Raw genomic sequence first — 20,000 nt, forward strand, 5'->3', positions numbered from 1 at the left:
TTAGGTTTTTATAGGCTGAGGGCAGAGAGAGTAGAGAGAGAGAGGTTCCATTGGCCCATTGTTTCCTGGTTCTATTATGGCCCCCCTTAGGCAGACCTAGGCAGACCTAAGGACTGTTCTATTCATTGTAGGAGCATTATGACGCTCCCCTTTAGGTAGACCGGAACCTGGTCGCGTTAGGTGCCCATAGAAACCTATTATGTTGGCATATCTCTATACTTAAAGAATCTCTGCTGAGGGCAGCTTTTCTTAAAAAGGGCTCAGGCATTCAGCACCCTTTTTGCAGGTGCCTTGGGCGTCAATGGGTTAGCACACAGGCTGGATATGGCTCTAGCCCAGGGGCCCCCACCTGCCATGATTGGCCCCAAAGTGAGAAATTGCAGAATTGTGTCAAGGTGCAATATTGCAAAATTCAGTTGTGGTGTTGAGGACATTTGGTGCTGTAGATGTGTTAGACACGTCCTAGCCTGTAATTAAGACACCGCCTATGTAAATTTGTCATGAACAGTTTCTTACGGGAGGGCCCACAGCAACATGTAGCCTAGGGGCCCCAGGGCATCCTAATCCGGCCATGAGGACAAGTTAATGGGAATTTGAGTGTAGGAGAGGATTTGTAATCATAGTTAAAAAAAACATAATGACTTACTTTTTTTCTCTTCTTCTCTATAAGACAAGAATAACCCTAATCATTTATCTGCACATTTGTCTCTAAATTAAGGTGGTGTTTTATTATGAGTACTTTGACATTGTGTTTCATGTCTCTCTCTCTCCCCCTCTCTCTCTCTCCACAGCTCCAAACCCCTGTGCTGATAATGGTGGACGAGGGCCCTGTTCTCACCTGTGCCTCATCAACTACAACCAGACCTTCTCCTGCGCCTGCCCTCACCTCATGAAGCTGCAGGAGGACAAACACACCTGCTTCGGTATGCTATAATCAGGGCTCTAAATTAACACCAGCCAACTGGCCAAAAGCTGGTCAAATTCCAGTTTGGCTGGTAGAAAAGACCTAACCTGGTTCTGACGATGGTTGTGGCTCGCGAAGTTTAACGAAGATGCACGAAGCACGAAGGGTCTGCGTGAGAGCCAGGCTAGAAAAGACCAACTTAGTAGCCACTTTGACCCAGTGAGTGTGTGTTTGGATTGTAAGATTAGCATCTACTGGTCATTTTGGCTGGTGAGGAAAAAAGTTTAATTTAGGACCCTGGCTATAATACTCTACTGTGCTACATGACGTTACACTACATATCGGGGCGGTCCTGGGGACCGGCAATCCGGGCAATTGCCCAGGGCGGCTCCAACAAGGGAACGGCACCATCACTACTGTATTTTCTACTCTATTTCAAATATGCAGGTCAGTCAAATTGACAGTAACTACAATATCCAACGTAATACCAGGGCTTTGAAGGCATTTTGTCCTAGTTTCAATGTTGGTGTAGTTTGTGCACTACACTACATTACATGTGACTGCACTATACATCATGACAGCAATCACACCTTCAGCACGCTTCAATATGCAGCAGGACATTACACTGCAAAAACTGAATTCCTCTGAACCTGTATTACTGGGGCGGTGGGGGCTCAGGTGGTAGAGGAGCCTTTTCAGCAACCAAAAGGTTGCAGGTTCGAGCCCCGCTCTGCCTGACCTCATCGATGTGTCCTTGAGCAAGATACCAAGTTGCTCCTGGTGGCAGGGTGGTACCCTGCGTGGCAGCCATTGCCGCCATTGTGTGAATGGGTGAATGTGAGGCATACTATGCAAAACGCTTTGAGTGCTCGAAGGAGTGGAAAGGCGCTATATAAATGCAGTCCATTTACCATTTGCCATTCACTACACTATGGCGTTACCCAATACTGCAGTACTACACCAGGGCTTTTCATTGTAGCTGTACACAACTGAATGACTATGGTAGCCGTACACAACTGAAAGACTATGGTATTTATTGTGCATGCCATGCATGTCTATGGGACTCCTATCTCTCCAAGTCTGTCATTGGATGTGTGGCTCCCCTCATTCCCTCCCTTCCTCACTCTCCGGTTTCATTGTCATGCAGCCGCCAGCGGTGTCAGAGGTGTCAAATGAATCCATATATTACCCTGCTGTAGAATGCATGCACTTTTCCCTCTACACTGGCCTATTGTGTCCTCATTGGCAGATACTTTATGGTGTGTGTGCTGAATTTAATTTTCCGAGGAGAGGGAAGAAATATGAGTGAGATGGCAAGGGGGAGACGGGAGACGGGAGACGGGAGGGGGGTGGGGGGGGGGGGGGGATGAGATGGAGAAGGAGAGATGGGGCTGGATATTGAGAGAGCGGAGTGTTTTTTTTCCTGCCTATTTAGAGAGCCTAGGGAGCAGCTGTGCTTGCTATAAGGGCGGGGGGTATACTGTATGTGTGTGGGTGTGTGCGTGTGCGTGTGCGTGTGCGTGTGCGTGTGGCGCGTGTGTGTGTGCAGTTGTATGTAAGGGGGTTAGAGATTTGGAATTGGGGTGTTGTTTATTATGTTTAGTTTAGCAGACTGACAGGTAGGCAAGCTGGTAGGCAGGCACTTAAACCAAGTAGTTAGGTAGACAGACAGGCAGCTGGTTAGTTAGGCAGGCAGGCAGGCAGACAGACAGGATGCTAGGCAAACAGGTAGGCAGGCAGCTAGGCCAACTGGCAGGCAGAGAAGCAGGGAGGCAGGCAGGCAGGCAGGCAGGCAATCACAGAGTTCGATAGACAGGTGGCTAGAAAAACAGCCACAGACAGACAGACAGACAGGGGTCTAGACAGACAGGGGTCTAGACAGACAGGGGTCTAGACAGACAGACAGACAGACAGACAGACAGACAGACAGACAGACAGACAGACAGACAGACAGACAGACAGGACGATGCACCAGGGGTTGACGATGCACCAGCTAGTTTCATTTGCTAAATTTCTTCCTAATTATCTCATCCCCCCCCCATTCTCCCCTGTCTCTTTCTATCCATGTCCTGCTATGCATCCACACTACCCACCCCCATGACTTCTTTCCTTTCTGTCTCTCTCCCTCCCTTTTGCTCGCTCTCTCTCTCTCTCTCTCTCTCTCTCTCTCTCTCTCTCTCTCTCTCTTTCTCTTTCTCTTTCTCTTTCTCTTTCTCTTTCTCTCTCTTCTCTTCTCTCTCTCTCCCTCTCACTCACTCACTCACTCACTCACTCACTCACTCACTCACTCACTCACTCACTCACTCACTCACTCACTCACTCACTCACTCACTCACTCACTCTTTCTCCATCTTCTCTTTTTCACTCTCACTCTCTTTGTCTCTCTCTTACTCTGTCTGTCTCTCTCTCTCTCGCTCTATCTCTCTCTTTCTCTCTCCTCTTCCATCTCTCTGTCCCCTTCCACCACCACCACCACCCGCCACCCACCCACTCCAGCTCGCTGATGTTTTTCTCATTCCTCTGACTGCTCCCCTGCCACCATTTTACTGCAGTCGAGTGAGTCCACAGCTCTCAGCATGTGACCCTTCCCCCCCAGTGGTCCGTCGGCATTGCAAAGCCATTTACCAAAACAGCCAACCCTGTTCTGCCTTTCCAAAACACTAAAGGTTAGCCAGGGCGAGTTGAGGCCCGACATTAAAACAATGGGACTCGGCGTCTTTGTTCTGAGTCTCATTCAGATTGCTGGGGCTCTGCGCTGCAAAAAATGTCTCCCCCAGGCTGTGCAGCTCCTGCATTTATTCATTAGGTCATTAATTCATCATTTGTTTCCGTGTAATTGCTTTATCAAGAGATCGCCAGGGAGGAGAGGGAGGGCGCCTGAGTGATCGGACGGTCTCCAAACGGAACAGTCCAGGGGAAGCAGCTCATCTATCTCGTTAACCTTTTTAATACCTAGGTGTCCTATCACACCGTGCGGTGGAGATTTGGTGAGAATAGACATTTTAAGGAAATATGGATTGTGACCTGGTAGAATTTAAAAGAAAAAATTACATCACACCATTCTAAGAAAGAAGAAAAGAATTCAATGAAAGCAGAATGCGGATTGTTAGATTCTTTTTTTGGACAGTGTGTTAAACTCACTTCCCAGTGTTCAGAAAAGTGAACTTCTCTTTTTAAATTCTTTTTTTCCCTCTGTACTATTCAGAGTCGCGGCAGTTCCTGTTGTATGCGAGGCAGATTGAGATCCGAGGGGTGGATCTGGACAACCCCTATTACAACTACATCATCTCCTTCACCGTGCCTGACATTGACAATGTGACCGTGGTGGACTATGACGCCCTGGAGAAGAGGATCTACTGGTCAGACGTGCGCACACAGACCATCAAGAGGGCCTTCATCAACGGCACTGGGGTGGAGACAGTGGTGTCAGCCGGTAAGGACGTACAGCATGGGGGTACCATATTGTCAAGGACATTATACAATTTTGTATATAATTACCAATAAACGCACACGGACAAGAGAAGTAAGATTTTAAGCTTTGGCCAAAAGGAAAGGAAGAGCGGAGCGCTTTTCAGAGAACGAGCTCTGTCTCATAGCAAACCGATCTTGACTCTCTCCTGGTTCAGCAGAAGCAAGAGAATTTATTTCATATTTGACGTCATTGGAGACAGTTGCGAAACATAACATTTCCTAGTTTCATGATGAAAGCAGTTCTTCAGTTCAGTATTTCAGTATCATCTTTCAGTTCAGTGTTCGGAATGTCTTGCTCAGAACTATTGTACTTTCTACAGAACAGTACAAACTGTACATTTTTTACTGATGTTAATAACAATTTTAAAACAGAGATTATTCTTACACATACACCGTACCATATGATGGGCGACCCGGGTTCAGTTCTGGCCTGGGTCATATCCTGACCCTGTCCCATTTCTCTCTTTCACTTACTTCCTGTCACCTCCTTCACTGTATCTATCACAGTAAAGACAAAAATCCCCAAAAACCTAATTTTAAAAAAGGATGTTTGGCACAAGAGGATGACAGTTTGGCCATTTTACCTTGTAGTCTCAACTGTAGTCCGGTAGTTTAGAGTGTTGAGTTAATAGTCTTTGTCAGACTTCCTTTGTGATGTGGGCCTTTCGTTGTTCCATGTTATTAAGAAAGCACGTACAGTAGATGCATCACCATCATTACACCACCAACATGTTTGACTGGGCAGTGTAAAGGTATTGTCCCATGCAGCTAGTGCGTTTTGTTTGTAATATAGTATGGCGCACACTACATTTGCCTCTTTTCCACTGGCGCTTTTCTGGTAGGCCTACAGCTCGACACAGCTCCACTTGGCTGCCGCTTTTTGCTTTCGCCGGTGGAAGCGAGGAAATGGTGTACTTAATTTGTGATGCTGAATCCTCTCACGTTGCATCTGTGTGCTCTCCTCTTCTCTCCTCTCCCCAACCCCAGACCTGCCCAATGCCCAGGGCCTGGCGGTGGACTGGGTGTCCAGGAACCTGTTCTGGACCAGCTACGACGCCAACAAGAAGCAGATCAACGTGGCTCGCCTGGACGGCTCCTTCAAGAACGCAGTCATCCAGGGCCTGGACAAGCCCCACTGTCTTGTGCTGCACCCTATACTAGGGTACGAAACGTGCACGCGCACACGCACATGCACACGCACATGCACACACACACACACACACACACACACAAACACACACACACACACACACACACACACACACAAACACATACTTATACAGTATGTCACAGAAGTGAGTACACCCCTCACATTTGTGCAGATTTGTAAGTATATCTTTTCATAGGACAACATTAAAAAAAATAACTTCAACACAATGATTAGTGACCTGTTAAAAACACGTATAACCGCTTAAATTTGTTGTTCACTCACAAAAATTCAAAATACAGCCATTAACATTTTACAACATGTAACAAAAGTGAGTACACTCCAGGTGTCGAAATGAAAAGGGATTAAAAGGGAGGTCATCGCACATGCACACGCACATGCACATGCACATGCACACACACACACACACACACACACACACATACACACATACACACAAGTGCACACACACACTGTGTGAATGAAAGAAGAACACATACCGGTATTTACTTCTACCGGTCTACCAGTTAGAGTTAGTCTCCTGGGGGTCACTAGCTTTGTCTCCTGTGTCCAGGGGGTCACCAGCCCCTAACCTTTGACCTTCAACGTGCCCTGTATTTAACTGAAGCAGTTACTGTTGGAGCCCCGCTGACTCCAGAAAGCCATGGAAAGGTTTTACCATGACTAATGTGGAGCAGCTGTGTGTATGTGTGTGTGTGTACGTGTGTGTGTGTGTGTGTGTGTACGTGTGTGTGTTTGTGTGTGTGTGTGTATCTGTGTTTGCGTATGTGTCTGCTTGTGAATGTGTCTGTGCCTGTGCCTGTGTGCGCGCGTGTGTGTGACTGTGTGTGCGCCTGTGTTCATGGATAAAGACTGTACCGTATATGGCTGCTTTAATGATTGATGCACCACCCGTGCCATACTTTCAGCATAGGACTCATGAAAATTACCCTAAAACATATTGCGCTGAAAAATGCCCCAGTAAAGGCAGTTAGGTGGTACCTGTGTACAGATTAGTCTGAGTTATAACACTGAAAATCACCTAAATAGAAACTTTTAAAGTGTTTATGAAACGAAAACAAAGTAAAGGAATTTGACCATTTCCAGGACAGATTCTGAAAGTTCTAAGCCTTGTGAATAAAATGGGATATTGTCTGGGTGCTATTTTGTCCTAAAAGTCATGCTAAAACGTTCCCAAAAAGTGTTATGTGTACTTTTTTTGGTGACATGCAAATTTTATGCAAATGATATGCGTGACATAGAAGGGGTGAGTTCACCTCATTCCACCTTGTTCAGATCAATGGCGGCTCGTACCAAAACAAAGCGCAGTGTCAACCAGTGTGTTGCTGGAGGGCCAAACGGTGCCAGCTGCAAAAATGGCTACTTGACAGAAGGAATATCTTTGCACAAGTTCCCTTCTGTGAAGAATGATGGAACTGTGGCCGACAAGGAGAAGGCTAAAACAAGCTAGGGCTCTGTGGATATAATGTGTGGTTTTGAAGCAAGCTTCACCACAAATGTGGAGATCGTGGGCATGGTTGGACTGAAGGGAATGCTATTGCCTCAAGCAGTTCCAAAAATTGACATCACTGGCGTGCAGACTGAAACTGCCCCTGTAACTGCTCGGGCAAGAAGACAGGTGAGTGCACTGCTTTGCTTTAGGCTACTCGTTTTACCTTGTCCATCTGCTTTGTATGTTGTTTTCAGGAAAGGGTAATGCACATTACATGCCAAACCGATGCGAATGCTCTCGGAATATGCACTTTTTGTTGATTGCCATTCAACTGGTCAATAAATTGGTTTTGGGAGGATATCCGCGCATCAGCGTGGTGCTCTCGGTCGAGGACAGCCAACTCACAGACTGGGCTACTGCTTAGCGAATAAACGGAGATGCACATAGTGTAGGCCTACTTAGAAGCGTTGATTGTTTGTTTTTAGTATTGTGGTGCACGTGTGGCTGATGTTTGGACACACCTCGTCCTCAGAGTCAGGCTGAGGGACACGCGACGCCTGTGACTTTGAGCACAAAAAATAATAATGATAAACGCTAAAAATATTCTGAGGACTCAGGCTATCTAGGGTATTTTTCCAACAGCCTAATACCTCCGTGTTTTCTTTAGTTGATGATATTTTTGCATGTAGCCTACATGCATTTCAATCACACTATATCGCGCAATTGAATCAAAATGCCCCCCATTTGTCAACAAACACACACGCCATGTCATCTTTGGGTCATGGCAAAGCGCCCTTAGCAACCGTAACCATAAACAAAACGAACTGTCAGGCTATGTCAACAATCGTCACTTCGCCTGTCAGACATGTCACTTTCTGCAGATGTATCAGTGCCTCTGAAATAGATTTGTGCTGCTGTTTTTTTTTTTTCTCATGAGGTTGGATGTGTGGTTTTTCGACACACTGATGTTTGTATCAGAATTTTGGTTCCTTTATAAGATGTGGGTCCATCAAATGTGTGGTGTTTTCTCAGATCACCATACTAGCAAACCAGGGACTCCCCTCTTTGATGTCACAGCCCAGCTCATTAGTCACACCAAATTTCACAGAATTCACACTTTGAGTTGCCATTTTCACAAGTTCCTCCGGGATAATTGGGTTCAAAGTCTCATCGATGCTATCAGAAAAAACAAGTCTTTAATGGGAATGACCGTTTGTTTTCGTTTCATAAACACTTTAAAAAACACGGCAATAATGGAAGTTTGGTGTCCCGCAGCACATCATTCTGAAACTTACAACGCTGAAAATCATCTCCATGAAGTCAATTTGGTGTCCACCAAGCGTCACTCTGAAAATCACAGCTTTGAGAAATGCCTCAATAAAGGCAGTTACTGTAGGTAGTTTCAGGCTCTGCTTCCTGTGGAATGGGAGTCCAGGAGCTGTGATCCTCATTGTTGTTTTAAAATATGTGTTCAATAAAGTCACAAGGGGCATTCTGCAGCTGGTGTCGGATTATCAGGCCTGTGAATGAAACATCCTTGAGATTTTGCTGAAGTCTCACCCTCAAGTCACAGTTGCGTTGCTCAATGTTGGATGCAATTGCCGATTACGCGCTGGCAACCGACAAAGATTCTAACCGGTTCCTAATAACACTTTTGAGGAACACAACGCAGTTGCTGTACAGGTACGTTTTTTGCCTTCACAGGAGCTTCATGGTAAGCAGCCATACAGCCTTGTGGAACCTTACAGTCCAAAAAGAAATCCAGTTGGTCTCAAATCAGCTCGTTTATTAACAAAGGCCAACAGGATGTATGAGAGTGTATTCACCAATGCCCTTTATCTTCCTCTCCTCTCTCCCTGCCCTCTCTCCTCTCTCCATTACTCTCTTGTCGTCTACAGCAAGCTGTACTGGACGGATGGCAACACCATCAACATGGCCAACATGGATGGCACCAACAAGACGGTCATGTTCTCCGATGAGAAGGCGCCTGTTGGTGAGTCAACTCGTAGCTGAAATAGCTGCCTCAGTCAGGGCAACTTTCTGCCATCAGTACAATGAAAACAAAAATAAGTTCAAGAGAGTCCTTGTGCACAAGCCCTCAGTAATGCAGGTGCAGGTGTGAGGCAGGAGGTGAATCAATGAACAAAATTCTAAAGACACAGCACACTACACACTTTTCTTTACTTTATTTTTCGGAGCGAACAACGCGTTTCGCCCAATGCGTCATCAGGTTCGCTCGATAGCGAAGAACTTAAGAACTTAAGCTTACCATACCGCCATACAAAGCCAAAGTGCAGTAGCTATGCCAACATTGAAACTGAGAAAAAAATGCCTCCAAAGCCTTGGTATTTGGTTGGATATGAGTTACTGCAAATTTGACATAGCCATATCTCTAAAACGTGACACATTTGGATCATACTGTAAGGCTTTGTCACAAGATAAAGGAGGTGTAATGAAGACCATTATCAGTCTCAACTCGGTTTTGACTTAACAAATGGTACCACTGGAAAGTTACCCTCCAAATGTAGATCATTACGCGGAGCGGTGCGAGAGTTGTGTGCGGCGCAGACAGACAGAAAGACATACAGAAGGAGACACAGGCAGACATGTCTGACATTATTATGATAAAGAGACGTGTAGTTACTGCACTTTGGCTTTGTATGGCAGCATACGGTAGGTGATTGGAAGAACCCTGAGGTTTTCTTGAAAGGTCCCCCTGAGACCTTCTATAGGCGTGTGTGCGTGCGTTCGTGCGTTTGTGTGTGCGTTGTGACAGTTGCAGCTGAAGATTCTTGAGGAGAATTTTAGTTTTTATTGTGAAGGGCTAACCAAGTGCCATCCAGTTGAAGGAGAGGATTGTGCACATCCCAGGGAAAGGTGCAGTACGAAGGTCAACTGTAGTTTTCAGAGTGAGGGGTCCGCAATCCTTTTTGTTGTGTTTTATTTTTTCATGGCAGGATAACGTTTCGACCTCAACAGTCTTCTTTAGATTCTAGAAGACTGTTGAGGTCGAAACGTTATCCTGCCATGAAAAAATAAAACACAACAAAAAGGATTCTAAGTGTGCGGACTCCTCATTCTGAAAACTAACCAAGTGCCAAAACATTCACAGTTGGGGTAAGTTTACAACATAACTTTCTCAGTCGGGGTGATTTTCTAACCATAGCTTTCTGGGAAAGGGAAGGGGACGGGAAGCCATTTTCCAGGGAAGGGCTTCTATTATTGTTAGCTAAGCTTGCTAAGAAGCGTGTAGTAATTGTGAATATCAGCGGAAGCACATTTTCAGGGGTGTTACGTCCCTTTGAACTACTTCTCTTGAAATTCCTCCTTGGGATTGCCTGATGGGATTAGAGGTTCCACTTATAACTTTTGGTAAATCCCCCATTTCTCATTCAGTAGAAAGTTGTGCCGTCTTTATCCCTACGAATTTGTGGCCATTCAAATATACTTCTACTACTATTACTACTGCTGCTGCTGCTGTTGCTTCTGTTAAATATATTGGGGGATAGATACTGATGATGATTTGTTATGGTCCATTTCTTTCAGTATGTGTGTGTGTGTGAATTCATTGGTGAGGTTGTTAATTTTTTTTTGTAATAAAATGTGGCCTGTCTGTGTTGTTGTATGTGTGTTGTTCAGGTCTTCCATTGACTTCGATATATACAGTACATACATTGGTCTGTGTGTGTGAGCATTCGTCTGTGTGTGACTTTAGTTGAAGGTGAAGGTTGTGCACATCCAAGGACAAGGACAAAAGCTGACTGTAATTTTAGAGGAAGGAGTACACACACTTAAGTCCTTTTTTCTTTCCTGAGAATCTGATGAAGACATCAGTCGAAACATCAGCCTAGCTTTCCTTTTTTATTTGTTTTTTTTTTCATTATTATTCCATGGCAGGATAGGATGACATTTCGACTGTTGCCCTCTCCTCTCTCCTCACTCTAAAATTACATGTCCATTGTCCATGTCCATGTCCCTCTTCCACTTCCTGACGAAGGCTTCATGCCGAAACGCATCGGAAGTATTTTAATCATGCTATGCCCAACAAAATAAAGGCATTTTAATTACAAAGAAGATGAGTGCCTTGGTATTTCTAAAACTTTTTTGAAATACATGTCCATTGACTTTGGACTTAATAAAAGCTGAAATAAAACTGTTAATACATACTGTATGTGTTGTCCAGGTTTGTCCATTGACTTTGATGAGGAGCGTCTGTACTGGGTGAGTTCTGGTAACAGCACCATCAAGCGCTGCAAGCTGGATGGCTCAGAGCTGGAGGTGCTGGAGGCAGCCAGGGGAAAACTCACCAAGGCCACCGCACTGGCCATCATGGGTAAGATATTATACACACATACTCATGCTACTAATACTACTACTACTTCTACACACACTCACACACACACACACACACATGCACACTCACACACATGCACACTCACACACACACACACACTCACACGCACACACACACTCACACACACACACTCGGCCCTGACCATCATGGGTAAGATATTATACACACGTACTCATGCTACACACACGCGCGCGCACACACACACACACACACACACACACACACACACACACACACACACACACACACACACACACACACACACATACTCACACACATCCACACAGCCTTGGCATTATACATCATTTTGTAAGAAACACACACACACACACACACATACACACACACACATACACACACACACACACACACACACACACACACACACACACACACACACACACACACACACACACACACACACACACACACACACACTAGCATGCACACACATAACCGGCCACCTGCACTGGCCATCATGGGTAAGATATTATGGACACACACTCATACTACACACACACACGCACGCACGCGCACACACACACACGTGCGCGCACACACAGACACGCGCGCGCACACACACAGACACACGCACGCACGCACGCACGCACGCACGCACACACACACACACACACACACACACACACAGCCATGGCCATCATTTGTAAGAAACATAAACAAACACATACGTACACACACACACACACACACACACACACACACACACACACACACACACACACACACACACACACACACACACACACACACACACACACACACACACACACCAGCATGCACACACACAGGGGCACAGGGAACAATGCTACTGCTCTCGCCATCAGTCGGACTGAAAACATACTCTACTCACACACACACACACAGACACACGCTTGCCCTTTTCAAGATCTTTATGACAGAATGCAAACCCTCGCTGTCAGAAGCCATGAGTTTCAGCCTTTGATGCACCAAAGCGTGTTGTCATGTATCATACTGCATTACTGTACAGCTCCCTTGGGCAAGAACAAACGAAAGAATGAATAAATAAATAAAGAAATAAAATGATACTGTTTGCCAAACACAACTTGTCAGAGCTGGTCGGTGCCAAGGGCATCACTCATGCACTTAACCTCCTAATGCTCCCTGATGGCTATTTGAATTCACTGTAGGGAAAGCAACCCATGCATTCTTATTTCTTTGACAATGAAAAACAAAAACACATGCAGAAGACAATGTACTGTAGCTGCGTGTGTCTGTGTGTCTGTGTGTGTGTGTGTCTGTGTCTGTGTCTGTGTCTGTGTCTGTGCGTGTGCGTGTGTGTGTTTGTGTGTGCGTGCATGCATGCATGCGTGTTCTGAATACTGATGCTATAGTCTGATCCTCTGTCCGGCAGGTACTAAACTCTGGTGGGCGGACCACGGCTCGGACCAGGTGGGCACATGTGACAAGAGTGACGGTGGCAGCTGGAAGGTCCTGAGGAACAACACCTCACCCATGATGCACATGAAGATCTACAATGAGACCGTGCAAGAGGGTGTGTGTGTGTGTGTGTTTGTGTGTGTGTCTGTCTGTCTGTCTGTCTGTCTGTCTGTCTGTCTGTCTGTCTGTCTGTCTGTCTGTCTGTCTGTCTGTGGCCGGTGCAGTAATGTGTGTGTGTGTGTGTGTGTAGTAAGGTGTATGTGTGTGCACGTGCATATGTCTTTGTGACAGGGGAGATTGTGTGTGTCAGTCAATGACAGTGCGCTTGTCTGTGTTCGAAAGTAGCGTATTGAAGTTTTATCTCCTGTACTCCGTCCTCAGGTGGTGTGAACCTGTGCAGCCATAACAACGGAGGATGCTCTCAGCTCTGCCTCCCCACCTCCAAGACCACCCGCTCCTGCATGTGCACCGCTGGCTACAGCCTGAAGAGCGGACAGCAGTCCTGCGAAGGTACAGTACTGTACACATATAGTGTACATGGCACCTGAATACGCACAGACACATACACACAATCACAACGTATTGGCAGTATTACACATTCATATGTAACTGACCAATTAACCTTAAAGTCCTTCATACAGTATATGACAGTACTGCAGGCAGTGCTGCTGGCATGGGCTTCCTCCCTCCCCCATATAGTCATCACACACACACACACACACACACACACACACACACACACACACACACACACACACACACACACACACACACACACACACACACACACGATTTGTAATGCTTTCCCTGTCGTCTGCAGGCATGGGTTCCTTCTTGTTGTACTCGGTACATGAGGGCATCCGTGGCATCCCGCTGGACCCCTCGGACAAGTCTGATGCCCTGGTACCCGTGGCTGGCACCTCCCTGGCGGTGGGCATCGACTTCCACGCTGGTGAGTATGACGAGGCTTGATTAGTGCATATTGCCTGTACCTGGGAGAGTGTGCGTGCGTGTGTGTGTGTGTGTGTGTGTGTGTGTGTGTGTGTGTGTGTGTGTGTGTGTGCATGTGTGTGTGTGTGTTGTGCGTGTGTGTGTGTGTGTGTGTGTGTGTGTGTGTGTGTGTGTGTGTGTGTGTGTGTGTGTGTGTGTGTGTGTGTGTGTGTGTGTGTGTGTGTGTGTGTGTGTGTGTGTGTGTGTGTGTGTGTGTGTGTGTGTGTGTTTGTACAGATGGTAAGATGTGAAAGACCATATATATATGCTTTAGCTACTCTATGCATCATGGCTAAATGGGTTGTGTGGCTTGGGTTGCAGCTTTTACATTAAACTGTCCTGCTTCGTGCGTGTGCGTGTGTGTGTGTCTGTCTGTCTGTCTGTCTGTCTATCTGTGTCTGTGTGCATGCACGCGTTCACGTCATCCTAATCAATCTTTTGCCTTCCCCTACTCCACCCCTCCCCCACCCCTCTCCCACCCCACTCTGTGGCTAACGTCCCTCTGCAGAGAACGACACCATCTACTGGGTGGACATGGGCATGAGCACCATCAGCAGGGCCAAGAGAGACCAGACCTGGAGGGAGGAGGTGGTGACCAACGGCATAGGGCGCGTAGAGGGCATCACCGTGGACTGGATCGCAGGTCTGACTCACTAGAGTGCCTTTAGTTACAGTGTGCTTACAGCTGGGAGGGAGAGGGAGAGGGAGAGGGAGAGGGAGGGAGGGAGAGGGAGGGAGAGAGAGAGAGAGAGAGAGAGAGAGAGAGAGAGAGAGAGAGAGAGAGAGAGAGAGAGAGAAAGAGCAAGAGGGAGAGCGAGAGAGAGAGAGAGAGAGAGACCTTTAAAAAGCCTTTTATTAACACCATTCAGCCATCATTGGCACAGTACAGCCACTGCTCAAAAGCAGACCAACACCCATATATGTTCACAATCAGCTCTCCGTGCCCTCCAACCTCACACAAAACACCCCCCCACACCAAACGTTTGAAAATGTATCCAAATCATTGACCAAGTGATAATACATGTATTCCACCTTGATGCGACTTTTCGCCATTCCCAAGAAACCCTCTAAGGGGTCTACATACACCAGGTTCAGCATTTTCTGCTTGCGGGTCAGCCAAATGGCCAACTTTGCCATGCCTAATAGAAAATTTACCAGACAGACTTCCTTCTTGACATTTGCATTGTATTTAGACCCACTAATGAAAAGAGACTCTGAGAAGCCCTCCCCAAACCCTCCCAACACTCCCCTGAGCCACTGAAAAAGACCTCCTAGCCTCTCACAATGTAAAAACAAATGGGTTATAGTCTCCTCCTCCCCGTAGAATGGTACAACCCCTCCCTGTTGCTGGATTAAGGTGTGCCACGTGTCTGTTTGTTGCTATTACCCCATGAGCAAGCCTCCACTGTAGATCAGCAGAGAGAGAGAGAGAGAGAGAGAGAGAGAGAGAGAGAGAGAGAGAGAGAGAGAGCATATTCACACAGACCAACATCGGCCGAGTAGAGGGCATGACTGTGGACTGGATCGCAGGTCTGACTCACTTTGTGTGCTTACAGCTCCAAGAGAGGGGGAAAATAAAACATTGTACTAGCTGCCACAGAGAGAACATATTCTCACACACCTGACTGAGTCTCTTCAGTAGCCTAGTGTCCAGAGAGAGAGAGAGAGAGAGAGAGAGAGAGAGAGAGAGAGAGAGAGAGAGAGAGAGAGAGAGAGAGAGAGAGAGAGAGAGAGAGAGAGAGAGAGAGAGAGAGAGAGAGAGAGAGAGACACGCACACATAGCATTGGCCAAATGGAGGGCATTGAGGCGACCGGGTTGCAGGTCTGACTCAGTAGAGTGCCTTCAGTTACACCAGTGTGCTTACAGCTCTGAGAGAGAAGGAAAGGACACATTGCACTCATAGCTTCCAGAGAGAGAGCATATTCACACACACATCTGACTCAGAGTTTATTCTGAAGCCCAGTGTCCAGAGAGTGAGAGGCAGGCAGGCAGGCAGGCAGGCAGAGCAGGCAGGCAGAGCAGGCAGGCAGAGCAGGCAGGCAGGCAGAGCAGGCAGGCAGGCAGGCAGGCAGGCAGGCAGGCAGGCAGGCAGGCAGGCAGGCAGGCAGGCAGGCAGGCAGGCAGGCAGGCAGGCAGGCAGGCAGGCAGGCAGGCAGGCAGGCAGAGCATCGGCCAAATGGAGGGCACTGAGGCGACCGGGCTGCAGGAGTGACTCACTCGAGTGCCTTTAGTGCCCCTATTGCACTTACAGTGCAGCCCTCATAGGCCATAAATGCTCTTCGCCGCTGTTCCAGAACAAACTTGTGCTGTTTTTTTCTCATTTTTCCTTACCTTAGCCTGCATTTACTGTATAAAGCCACTCACCATAGGAAAACCTGTAACACTTCATGCACTCTTTATATATTCACATCGGTACAGCTTTGCAGGTCTCCATAGGTAACTCTCACTACGTCATTGGAGTCATTTGTAAAGCCAGGGTGTTATTTTGAGATGAAGACAGAAAAGTTTGAAAAGTTGTTGTTATTTTGTCTGTACGTATAGAAGGAAGGTCAGGTTTGATGATGGCAATGTGAGGCTGGATAAAAGATAAAGGCTTTACAGGCCTGCAGTTAGTAATTTGACCGATTGCAGCTCGGCGCAATCACAGCTGTGGACAGTGCTGAAATCCACTTTCCCACAGAGCTATGGGGAAATTACAAGATGCATTTTGCAGACATCCCTCAGAAAGATCCAGTTTTAAGTGTCGACCTGTGTGTGACCTTTAGAACAGCCCTGACAATTACTGTCAGACAGACAACTATTCTCTCTCTTCGCTACTTTTTTATTGTGGGTTTTGGTTTCACACGCAGTTATTTGTTTGGGGTTTGAAACCTGGATGAATTCGCTCCTCTTCTACGCTTGAATGGCTCTTCTTAAATGGCTCTTTCCTTCGTGGTGTCCTCTTGTATTCTAGTATTCCCAGCCTTGCCAGTTATCGATTTGCTTTAGAGCAGCTGTATTTTACTGATGATATTGAATGGTCAATAAAGTAATGAAGTATATCAAATGTCAAAGCCATTTCAGCACCCCTTTCAGGATCAAACGCGATAGATGAATAAATAGCACTTATTTTTCTTCACTTACTTGTGTCACGTAACTTACATTTTTTTCTTTTTGCATACTGCCACTTTATTTTCACACTTTTGTTTTATTTAATTTGTTTGATTTTCAGTATTCAAAAAGTGTTTTCAGCTGTAAAATAAAGGCTTGTGCTCAGGTCTGTAGTATAATGCAGGGGTTCCCAACCTTTTCCAACCTGGTGCCCACTCACACATTTTCACAAATGTTTGGGGCCCAGCTCTGAACCAATAATCAATAAAACTCAAATAAGTTGTCAACAACAACACACACAAATATTATTTAGACTTTTTGATTTTTTAGATTGCAAGGCCCACTTGTCAAGGCCCACAGTTTGAGAACCAATGCTGTAATGTAATGTACTGTATGCTGCGTTCTGTCTGGCGTTTCTCAGGCAACATCTACTGGACGGACCAGGGCTTTGACGTGATCGAGGTGGCGCGTCTCAACGGCTCCTTCCGCTATGTGGTGATCTCCCAGGGCCTGGATAAGCCGCGCGCCATCGCTGTGCACCCCGCCAGAGGGTGAGTAGTACCTGATATTGCTAATTGATCGCCAGTAGGTTGCAGCTCACATTAGTTCCTAGTAATCTCACAGGGTCTGGATAAGCGATGCACCTATGCACTCTGCCAGAGGGTGTGAGTATCATAGACCAGGGGTCGACAACATCATGCACCCAGGTGGCCTATGTACTGGATATCGGTAGCCTAGAAATCTAGACGCCCCTAACGACCACAAATTGAATTTGCTCCCGGGGGCAGCTTTTTGCTGTACGGGTCTGGCTCGCGCTAGGCTAGGATATTGTGTACTGTCGTGTATGGATTTTGGCCTTTCACTTGATCGCCACTAGGTTGCAGGTCACATTAGCTCTTGGTGCTTTCCCAGGGTCTGGATAAGCCCTGTGCCATCGGCATGCACCCCCCGCCAGAGGGCAGGTTGAACCACCATCCCAAGCAACCTCTCACTTTCATGATGGCTTCCCCAAAGTGGCCCATGTACCGACTGTGCCATCGCAGTTTACCCCGTCAGAGGTTAGGTTTCCTGGGTCGCGGTTGGCTCTGGGTATCCCACTATCCAGTAACCTCTGGCAGGGGTGCATAAATGAACTTGTGTTCAGGCCAGTCCAAATTGTTCCATGCTTATAGTGTATCTACCAAAGGGGATGTGTCCTTGGTTTGCTCTTTGTATCATCCTACCCAGAGCCGGTTTTACCAATAGGCAGACTAGGCAATTGCCTAGGGCCCCACTAAAATCTGCCTTCTATAGGGGCCCCCAATAGTCATCCCAGACCATGGTAAATACCAGAAAAGGCAATTCATGGGCCCCCAAATGCATAGAACCACCACTGATCCTACCCACTAACCCTCAGGACAGGGAGATTTAGATCTCGAGGGAGCAGGCCAAATGTTCCTCCACTAGCCGTGGTGAACAGGATGGGCAGGTGAATAGGCGGCTTGGTGGTGGTTGGCTACTGCATCAGGGCTGTCTGTGTTGGCAGTGGATGGCTATATTAATAAGCTAATATTTGCACTGTGGTTATGAGTGCAGTACAGGTTGTTACAGGACACAGCTGATGGAAAACACTGCTACTGCTGCCGCTGATAGCTGTTTTTATTTGTGCACCAATGTTTGTGTTCTAGCAGGAGTGTTTGGCATCTTCAGTGAAGCTAACGTTTGTGTGCGTGTGTGCGTGTGTGTGTGTGTGTGTGCGTGTGCGTGCGTGCGTGTGCGTGCGTGCGTGCGTGCGTGCATCTGTGTGCATGTGCGTGCGTGCATGCGTGCGTTTGTGCGTGCGTGTCTGCGTACCTGCGTTTTTCTGTCTCTGCAGGTATCTGTTCTGGACAGAGTGGGGTCAGTACCCCCGTATCGAGCGCTCGCGTCTGGACGGCTCAGAGAGGGTGGTCCTGGTCAACGTTAGCATCAGCTGGCCCAATGGGATCTCCATAGACTACCCGGTACACGCACGTGCGCGCACGCGCGCACACACACACACACACACACACACACACACACACACACACACACACACACACACACACACACACACACACACACACACACACACACACACACACACACACACACACACTTCCATAGACCGCAAACGTACACTGTAGTCTTATTGTGAATAGAGTGATCCCAAAAACAACTGGACTAAAGCCACAGAATCCATGATAATTTGTTCACGTTGATGTAAATAAAGGCCGCATGCAGAACATGAATTGCTACTTAATGGTGTCATCAGATGTAATGACTTTCAGAGCAAGGGAGTGAATGAGTTATTATGCTTAGGCCGGCCGCACATTGGCTCCGACAGCACTGCGGCGCACTTTGCTTCCGACATAATTCAGACCCTCAAACCCAATTTCACACGAACATAGCATTGACAGTCAATGGGCGGCGCCGAAAAAATACAACTTGTCTCTAATTGCTATCCGACATAAGCGAATGTCTGCAGACATCGGCGCCAGTGTGCGGGGTTCTCTTGAAAACATTGGAATCGAATTTTTGCGAAGCAGTGCTCTTTGCACTTTGTCGGCGCCGATGTTCGGAAGCCCTTACACTGTGCACGTGTGTCTGGCCTCGGCCGTCTGCGTATCTACTTAATGGTGTCATCAGATGTAATGACTTTCAGAGCATGGGAGTGAATGAGTTATTATTATGCTTACACTGTGCACGTGTGTCTGGCCTTGGCCGTCTGCGTCTCTGTACATCGTGTCCACGCAGGACGGCAAGCTGTACTGGTGTGACGCCCGCACAGACAAGATTGAGCGCATCGACCTGGAGACGGGAGACAACCGAGAGCTGGTCCTCAGCACCAACAACATGGACATGTTTGCCGTGTCCGTCTTCGAGGAGTACATCTACTGGAGTGACAGGTGAGGGGGACGCTCTACTATATTGGCTCTTTTCACAATCGACGTCAAACAAGTTCGTTTTTGAAGCGAAACAGCAAATGTGACCGCTGTAGGGATGCAAACGATTAATCGTTTAATCAACTTTAATCGAGCAATACGTTAATCGATTAAAAAACATTAAGCGACAATTCAACTGACAAGAGGCCCAGGTGAAATTGGCATGTGAAGAGTGTGTATGAAGAGGGATGTGAGTAGTAGGAATATTTAAATTAACTTTGGATTAAAG

At 47.0% G+C, this 20,000-nt stretch overlaps 1 protein-coding gene across 5 annotated transcripts in view; it reads left to right on the forward strand.

Annotated features, from left to right (window-relative positions):
- Positions 1-20,000, forward strand: part of lrp1ab (low density lipoprotein receptor-related protein 1Ab) — a 256,132-nt gene that overhangs the window by 161,956 nt on the left and 74,176 nt on the right. For all 5 annotated transcript variants that reach the window (XM_063208181.1, XM_063208183.1, XM_063208182.1 and 2 more), the window contains 12 exons: positions 792-923; positions 4,110-4,337; positions 5,363-5,537; positions 8,874-8,968; positions 11,159-11,308; positions 12,723-12,863; positions 13,130-13,258; positions 13,569-13,700; positions 14,247-14,381; positions 17,251-17,380; positions 18,685-18,811; positions 19,584-19,735. In XM_063208181.1, coding sequence (XP_063064251.1) covers positions 792-923; positions 4,110-4,337; positions 5,363-5,537; positions 8,874-8,968; positions 11,159-11,308; positions 12,723-12,863; positions 13,130-13,258; positions 13,569-13,700; positions 14,247-14,381; positions 17,251-17,380; positions 18,685-18,811; positions 19,584-19,735 — 1,726 coding nt within the window. The remainder of the gene's footprint in view (positions 1-791; positions 924-4,109; positions 4,338-5,362; positions 5,538-8,873; positions 8,969-11,158; positions 11,309-12,722; positions 12,864-13,129; positions 13,259-13,568; positions 13,701-14,246; positions 14,382-17,250; positions 17,381-18,684; positions 18,812-19,583; positions 19,736-20,000) is intronic.

Source organism: Engraulis encrasicolus, chromosome 10 (assembly GCF_034702125.1).
Source record: "Engraulis encrasicolus isolate BLACKSEA-1 chromosome 10, IST_EnEncr_1.0, whole genome shotgun sequence".
Taxonomy (NCBI): domain Eukaryota; kingdom Metazoa; phylum Chordata; class Actinopteri; order Clupeiformes; family Engraulidae; genus Engraulis; species Engraulis encrasicolus.